Here is an 8,862-nt window from a genome sequence, read left to right on the forward strand (position 1 = left end):
TACTTAACGTAACTGTACGTAACGCATTTGAACTGTAACGTCATTTAGGTACTTTTAATGTTTGCCACATAGGTTGACATTCCTGGCATAAGGCATCTGCAAAGCATTCACTTGTTGCATGTAGGTTATAACGTTAGCCTTATAGTCCACACCACTTGTGACATTACATTTATGACATGACTCATGATATTCGTTGTTACTCAAAACTACAACGATGAGTTAAATCTATTTTGTCTAAATTGAGCGTATTGGTGTGGTGGGGGAAATCAGGCTCCCTTACAACTGATGGTGAAGTGAACACTGAAACAAGAGGCCGTTGATGATAATCTTCAGCTAAAGGTAATATTGGGTTGTTTTCTTTATAAATATTTGCCGTTTGAAACGGTCTGCCATAAAGTTGCATGTAACGTGACTATACTATACGTCTACGCAGTTTTACAAATAAACAAACGGGCCAACCCCCATATTCCTATAGGATAATTGTTGTTTTTCATTGTTAAAGGTTAAATTGTAGTAGAATTGCCATTCATGTAGCCTCTAGCGATAGTATATTATTTTGCTGAGTATAAATGTCTGCCTTGTTGGGCACGCTCCAATTTCAGGTTGTTTGGGTCAAAAATGTAAAGCAGCAGATGTCGTGAGAAATTATTTTTGTAATGTACCTTTATTTTCCCTCATAATCATTATTGTATTACCTTACATCTATTAAGAATTCCCTCACAATACAAAAATATTTGAGTTTTGTAAAATAAAAAAAAAAGTCTTCCCACAAAAACATATACCAAATGAAAAAGAAAATTCCCAAAATCTAGCCAAAAGTGAAAGGAGGGAATACAACTATTGTGAGGGAAAACCAAAAAAACTAAAACAATGACAAATTCTTTCAGACAAATTATTTCTATAATGTCCTTTCAAGGGCTTAGATACTTGGAAATAAATCGAATGTTCCAGTTTCAGAACAACTTAAATTGCATTATTTCACATTCACTTTTTTTTTTTTGCCCCAGGCATTTTATGTGAGCCTCATGCCAATGGCATATTTTTATATTTTTAAATATGGACGTTCAGGAAAGAGTTAGAGAGGAAAAGTATGTGTAGAGTGTAAAACACCTTTTTTACCCCAGTGCAGCATTTTCAATTTCTTTTTGAAAATGTTATAGGATAGTTAACTTAAAGAAAAGTCGACTCGGAAATAGAAGGCCTAGCCTACGTATTGGACCGGAGACTCTTCTCTCTTCTGTGTTGTTGTCTAAAAAGAAAAGAAAAAAAAAGAACTACCTGTAGTATCTTTTCATGAGGAAGATTGTGTTTGACCTGACAAGTCCTAAGTGCTTCTGAAGCCTCCTTAAGCAGGAAGGCTGTTTATTGGAGAGACAGACAGCAGGATGCTGCTAGTCATTCCTTAAGTGTTCAGAGACTCCGTCTGCCCCAGTTCAGCCCTGTGTGGCAGGCAGCACACAGAAGCCACCAGGGCCCTGGCACATCAGAGTTCAGAATAGATAACGAGAGAGGGGGAAGGAAGGAGGCGGGAGGCGGGGGGAGAGAATGAAGGATGGAGAGTGCAGCTCTTTAATTAGGCCCCATGCGCGGGACTGAAGGCACAAACCTGACACTACTACTACTCTCAAGCGTAAGCAGATGCAAGCACTGATGCACGTCCTTTGTGGCGCATATGCGAGCATAAACATGTACGTATGCGTGCACACAAACACACACACCTGATACGCAGAGGCCGACAAGCAGACAGATCTGTCAGACTCACACACACAAACACACACACACACACTCACACACACACAAACACACAGAATATCAGACATCAGACTCCCACAGTCTCCCACAAGTGCACACACACACACACACACACACACACACACACACACACACACACACACACACACACACTTCTAGTTCTTGTGTAATTACACTCTGTAGAGTCTAATCCTATGATTGAAAAACCCAGACACACTTCCAGAAGTCGCACCATGCTCACGCTCTCCATCAGACAGTGCACAGAGAGAGTGCAGGGAGGGGGGAGGGGGGGAGGAGGAAGGGGGTAGGGGGGCTCTGAGAATACAGAGGAAATAATAAAGCACAAGCTTAACTGCGGAGTCTGTCAAGTGAAGGAAATAATATTTGTCCAGCTGGACAGCCTTTCGCTTTTGTGCAGGCTAAATTAATGTTGAGATTTCTGTCTGCGTGCCGAAAGGCAGCCGTGTCAGGGAGGTATCACGAGCTGTTTGGAGTTTGACGGGGGGATTATTAAAATCAGGCCAGATGAAGGGGGAAGAGGAGCGGCAGCCCGAGCCAAATTGACACTGACACTCTCCATTATTCTCCACTTGACTCGTGATGACGCCGTTGATAGCATGTCTCGAGCGCTCGCACAGAATAACATGGGAGGGGTGTCTGTGTGTGGGTCTGTGTGTTTGTGTGTGCGGGGTGGGGGGAGGTTGGCGGTGGGGTCCTTGCGGCTGCCGCGGCAAGCTCGTTGAAGGCGTGGATTGCGGCGACACGGAGGCGAGCTAGCCCTCACCCGCCCACTTCAAGGTAAAGAGTCGAGCCGTGTTTATTTTCAGACACCTGACTCTTCTCTGTCCCTCTCAAAGAGCCCTGATGGTTGACCTTTGCAATTATCATAAAGTTGCCCCTATTGTGACTTGAATGCACACAAGTGCACTTAGTGAGACGCCCGGAATGTAAGATGAAGAGGTACAGAGAGGGCAAGTTGAAAGAGGAAACATGGACAGTTCTTCCAGGCATTCATTCTGTTCATACTGCATGATGAATCACTGATCTGGGGAAAGTCTCAGAGGGAAAAATGAAATGTGTCTTGTGCCTTGTGATTGGTCAATGCATGCACAGTGATATGTGCTGTGGGTATCTCCACTCAGCTAGGCCATTAGTCAGCCCCTCCCTCTTAACAAGCCCCTAAATTGCAGCCTCTGTAAAAGCATGACTCCATGCTCTTCCTTGCTGTGGTTTAAAGTGCCACCCATTAATCAGTGCTCTTGTGCCCCAGCAGTGCCCGGTATGGACTGGCAGCAGGACTTCCCGTATGACCACACCGTGGTTGACCTGCTGCTGCCCGGGTTGCCAGGGGAGGCGGACATCCAGCAGCTCCTGAGGGACACGGAGGAGAAGCTGAAGCTCAACGCCTGCAGGTCAGTAGCATTGGAGCCAGTTTCACCTCCTCATCTGGCCCTCCTGCAGGTCAGTAGCATTGGAACCAGGGCCACCTCCTCATCTGGCCCTCCTGCAGGTTTGTAGCATTGGAGTCAGTTTCACCTCCTCATCTGGCCCTGCAGGTCTGTAGCATTGGAGTCAGTTTCACCTCCTCATCTGGCCCTGCAGGTCTGTAGCATTGGAGTCAGTTTCACCTCCTCATCTGGCCCTGCAGGTCTGTAGCATTGGAGTCAGTTTCACCTCCTCATCTGGCCCTGCAGGTCAGTAGCATTGGAGTCACTTTCACCTCCTCATCTGGCCCTGCAGGTCTGTAGCATTGGAGTCACTTTCACCTCCTCATCTGGCCCTGCAGGTCTGTAGCATTGGAGTCACTTTCACCTCCTCATCTGGCCCTGCAGGTCTGTAGCATTGGAGTCACTTTCACCTCCTCATCTGGCCCTGCAGGTCTGTAGCATTGGAGTCACTTTCACCTCCTCATCTGGCCCTGCTGGTCTGTAGCATTGGAGTCAGTTTCACCTCCTTATCTGGCCCTGCAGGTCTGTAGCATTGGAGTCAGTTTCACCTCCTCATCTGGCCCTGCAGGTCTGTAGCATTGGAGTCACTTTCACCTCCTCATCTGGCCCTGCAGGTCTGTAGCATTGGAGTCAGTTTCACCTCCTCATCTGGCCCTGCAGGTCTGTAGCATTGGAGTCAGTTTCACCTCCTCATCTGGCCCTGCAGGTCTGTAGCATTGGAGTCAGTTTCACCTCCTCATCTGGCCCTGCAGGTCTGTAGCATTGGAGTCAGTTTCACCTCCTCATCTGGCCCTGCAGGTCTGTAGCATTGGAGTCAGTTTCACCTCCTCATATGGCCCTGCAGGTCTGTAGCATTGGAGTCAGTTTCACCTCCTCATCTGGCCCTCCTGCAGGTCAGTAGCATTTGAACCAGTGCCACCTCCTCATCTGGCCCTGCTGCAGGTCAGTCTCTCTGGAACCAGGGCCACAAGTGTAAAGCTTTCCTTTGCCTTGGTCCTAATTGGCCATGCATTCACCATTTCAAAAAAGGGAGTTTTATACTTTATATATATATATATACACACATCCGTGTCGGAAAATGTCAAAGAAAAGGCTTTTATCACATGTGCTGGGTGCGTCATCACTTCAGATGTAGTTTTGTTCCGTGGGTGAAGGCCTCTTCATAATGAGCCAGTCAAACACAATGTGCGATGTGAAGGACATGTTGAAGAATACCTGAAGCAGAAGCTGAGTCCTCTTCTGTTTTTTCCCACTCGACTCAATGTCATGCCATATGGGGTCACAGTCTGCTGTCCTGTCCTTATGGTCTAATTCAACAGGAAATTACACCTCTGACCAAAGAGCTCTCTCCCTCTCTCTCCCTCTCTCTCTCTCTCTCTCTCTCTCTCCCAATCTCTCTCTATTCTCATTCTATTTCTTTCTATCTCTCATCTCTCTTCTCTCTCTCTCTCTCTCTCTTTCTCTCTCTCCCCATCTCTCTCTCTCTCTCTCCCCATCTCTCTCTATTCTCATTCTATTTCTTTCTGTCTGTCATCTCTCCTCTTTTTCTCTCTCCCTCTCACACCTCCCTCCCTCCACAGTTCTTTTCTCTTTCTGAAGCAGGCCGCTCTGTCCCCTCCACCAGCACGATAGAGGAGAGGCTCTCACGGGCTGAGATGGCACCTCTCTCTCCTTTTGAGAAGAGGGATGGGAGAAATCTATATTTTTTTCTCTCCTTCCCCCCATGATGCTTTTATCCCTTTGTGCTGTTTGTGAGGAGGTGGATGGTCTGCGCGGGGCTGTGCTAAATGTGTTGTGCCCGAACAAAGCCGCACACTGCTCTGCCATTAGAGCCAGCCTCTCATCCGCTGTTCACTGTTCCTCTCTTCTCTCTCCTCCATTGGCAAAATGGGAGAGAGTAATAATTGAAGATTCCACATCTTGAAATGAAAACCCTCGGGTGGGTAATTCAAGGCTTATTACCCAAGGCTGAGGTATTTTTCTGCTTTCCCAGCATTAAAGGCTTATTTAGTGTTCTCGGGGAGATGGGAGACGGATAGCCATTATAAGAACAAAGAGGCGGATAATGCGAAATAGTGTGAAAAAAAGGGGGGAAGGGGAGAGAGAGGAGGAAGAAAGAGTGATGCTCAGTTGTGTTGGTCAGTCAGCCTTGGGTTTCTTTTCAGGCGCGGAGTGGAGCGCTTCACAGATCCCCCCCCCCCCCTCACTAAAGCGCACCCGGGTGGGCCACTACACTACACCTGCTGCCTAAGCCACTTAGTGGTGTCTGGGACAAATTATGGAAGGGGGAAAAAAGAAAGAAGGACAGGAAAAGGAAATGAGAGTGAAGGGGAACGAGAGAGAGAGAGAGAGAGAGAGAGGGATGAAAAAAACAGAGAGAGAGATCCCGCTCCCCACTCCCATGAAGGCTTTCACCTCCTTATGGGTCAGGGTTGCTGGCATGCACCCAGCGCTCCCATGTCAGACATTTGCCTGAGAGCTGGCTCCTAATTGGAGGAGATTAAGATAGGTTGACATTGGGCTTGGCTTGCCTAAATTGAAATGCTGTAATCCATTAGGTTTCATCAGATGGGACACTTTTTCTGTGCAGCACCCGAATAAAGCTGGCCCCCATGAGGAAGTGTTGGGCGAGGGGGGGATTTTTGGTCGAGTGGGCAGGGGGCCTCAGGTTACTTTGGCAGGGGAAGTGCCACACTGTTGATAACCGCAGGCACTTGCCAATCTAATGCACGATCGGGTGCCACACGCGCACTCATGTGGTGTGTGGGTGTGGGTGTGTGTGCGTGTGTGTGTGTGTGTGTGTGTGTCTGTGTCTGTGTGTATGAATGTCCTGACAAATGTCTTTCTGCCTTGCGGTTGGAAGCATATGAAGATAGGAGGCCTTAGATAGGGAGCCATTGGCAGGTGGTAGGGGGTATCCACTTTCAGGTGGTTCTCTGGCCTCTTGCATCGGGGGGTAGGTGGGGGGGAAAGAGGCCTCTGATATTGCGTGGGGGGAGAGATTGGTATCCTGTGCAGTTGGGGATGGTTGCTCACTGAAGCTGGGGCTTATTTGAAAAGGATCCCTTCCTGCTCCCCCCCCCTCCCCCCCTCACACACACACACAAACACACACACACACACACACACACACACACACACACACACACACACACACACACACACACACACACACACACACACACACACACACACACACACACACACACACACACACACACCTCTCTCCTCCCTTCTTCACTCCCCTGGAGCGCACAGCCCACCCACACTAAATTAATTTTGACAAGGAACTTAAGATAACGTCAAAGTGCTGACTAATCAGCGGATTGGGTTCCCGTAAGTCACAGAGCTGTGAAACTCACCATCATATCTAATAAAAGCTTCAGATTGACTTTTTTTTTTTTCTCTTCTCCGTTCTTTTTTTCTTCTCTTTTCGGAGGCCTGCTTGCCATGCCTGCTCTGGTGTGATCTTTACAAAAAAAACAATTACTCTGTTTTTTTGGAGGAAAATAGAGAGGGGGAGTGAGGTTGATTGACATGTTAGGAAAGTGAGTGAGTGCGGAATGAGGATTTAAAGGATCCTTTCCTCTTCTCATTTTACAAAACCTTTCTTGTTTAGGTTGGGGGGGGGGGGAGCTTTTCTCATCCACTGTTTTTTTTTCTAACCAGTCACAGGTGGGCTTTCTTTTTCCACCCCATTGCTTTGTCAGGCCTCTCTCTTTCTCTTTCTCTCCCTCACTCTCTCTCTTCCTCTCTCTCTTCCTCTCTCTCTTTCTGTCTCTCTCACTTTCTCTCTCTCTCTCTCTTTCTCTCTCTGTCTCTTTCTTTCTCTCTCTGTCCATCTCCAATGTTCTTTCTGCCATTCTGTGCTCCTCTGTAGTGGGGCGACGTTAATCCGAGGAAGTTGATTAGTCTGTGGTTGGTGACGACCCTTTGGAGGCTGGGGTCACCATAGGAGGTGTTGTGAGGCTAGCACTGTCTGACATGCTCACACACACACACACACACACACAGACACACACACACACACACACACACACACACACACACAATAGTACAAACACAATCTGACTCACACTTTCTCACACACTGGGACACCCTTGCTCACTTTCAATCAAACCATTAATCCTGTATCAAAGTGAAGATTAGTGCAGACAAGAAAGGAAGTGTGTGTGAGCATGTGTCGGAGAAAGCAAGCGAGATTGAAGACAGAAAGACCAAAGTAACCAAGAAAAACCAAGAGAAACTTCATCAGTCCACAGCGTAATCAGTTCCTCTACCCACTACTTAGTCTCCCATTAAAAGGCCTGGGCCCACACGAGCCAGTCTCTGCGTGCATGTGTGCGTCCCACAGGCCTTCTCTGCGTGCTGGTCTGCATCACGTTCGGCCTGCTGTTACTAATTGAGTGAGTGTCTCGAACATCAGTCTCACCCTGGCAGACCGTGCCTGTCTCCAGCCCCCCTTCCCCCTCCAAACCCTCCACACCACCACCCTGCTTCCCTGGGCGCACGCAACAAGAGTGTCCCCTGACCTGCTATTGAGTGCCAGCTCCCCCAACGTCGTCTCCCCTGGTCCCGTGATGTCTTATCAGATTTTTTTCCGGGGGGGAGAGAGTGTGAGCTGATTGAGCCTCATGTTCTTGTTGAACAAAGACGTGTCTCTGTGGGTTTGCTGGGGAGGCCTTGGCGTGGCTTGGCTAGGCTGGGTTGCGTTGCGTTGGGTCGGATTGTTTTCTTTTACGATGCTGGAGCGGGGTGTGCAGGCTGTGTGGCTGCACAGATGGGAGCTCATGGCAGACCTGCTGTCAGAGTCCCGAGTCCTGGGGTGGCGCCCAGCTCCTCCACCGCGTCCGCATCACACCGTGCAGCGCCGCACAAATCCTCTTTTATGGGCGCACATTAAAAGAGACTTAGTCCTATATTTCTGTCCGTGCACGAGCCGGCTGCAGGTGGACGCCATGAATATGTCTTTCAGCGCGGCTCGCCGAGGCAGCAGGGATGAGCGGCCGGCCACGCTGCGTGATTTCACGTGCCGTAAAAACAACACATGTGAAATGGAGCATGTATTAGTTCCTGATGCGAGGCGCTTAGCGCTGGCAAACCCATTGCCTGTGTGAACCTCCGAGGGCTTATCCTGTCTCAGGGCACTTGTGTTGCGTAAATATCTTTACAATGGTCGGAAAACCATAACATTAAAAAAAAAAAAAAAGTAAAGTTGCTGGTAATTATCATCAGAAAAGCTTTTTCGAATGGCTGTGTTTGCCTCCTAATAGCAACCACCTTTGACATGTTTTTTTTGCTCTGAGTGTAGCTCAGGAAACTGGTCTGACAGAAGGCGTCGGAGAAATAAGCAAAGAAGTAATCAAAAACAAGTACGCAGAGTTGTCAAGTCGGAACAGACTCCTTGTGCTTTGGAACAGTCTGTTTATGGCCCCAGTTCGCTGAGGGTCTTTTATTTATATATTTGTTTATAGTTTTAACACTGAGCTCTGGGCTATTAATTAAACAGCAGAATGTTAGAGTTGCAGCTCAAACCCAGGCTGTCATGACCAGCATGTCATCTGTGCTTGCAGAGTTGGGCTCATAATGAAACAAGACTTTTTTGCAGTTTTCCTGTTGGCAAATATCACACAAACAATAAAGCCACAACTTTTTCGAGCAG

General features: G+C 48.0%; 1 protein-coding gene across 1 annotated transcript in view; it reads left to right on the forward strand.

Annotated features, from left to right (window-relative positions):
* Positions 1 to 3,033: 3,033 nt before the first annotated feature.
* The window catches only part of kiaa0825 (KIAA0825 ortholog), a gene marked incomplete at its 5' end in the record, with an annotated part of 124,456 nt that continues 118,627 nt past the window's right edge, over positions 3,034 to 8,862 (forward strand). The window contains one exon of the mRNA XM_080839786.1: positions 3,034 to 3,164. Within this exon, the coding sequence (XP_080695912.1) occupies positions 3,034 to 3,164 (131 nt within the window). The remainder of the gene's footprint in view (positions 3,165 to 8,862) is intronic.

The sequence above is a fragment of the Sprattus sprattus genome (genome assembly GCF_963457725.1).
Source record: "Sprattus sprattus genome assembly, chromosome: 5".
NCBI classification, from domain to species: domain Eukaryota; kingdom Metazoa; phylum Chordata; class Actinopteri; order Clupeiformes; family Clupeidae; genus Sprattus; species Sprattus sprattus.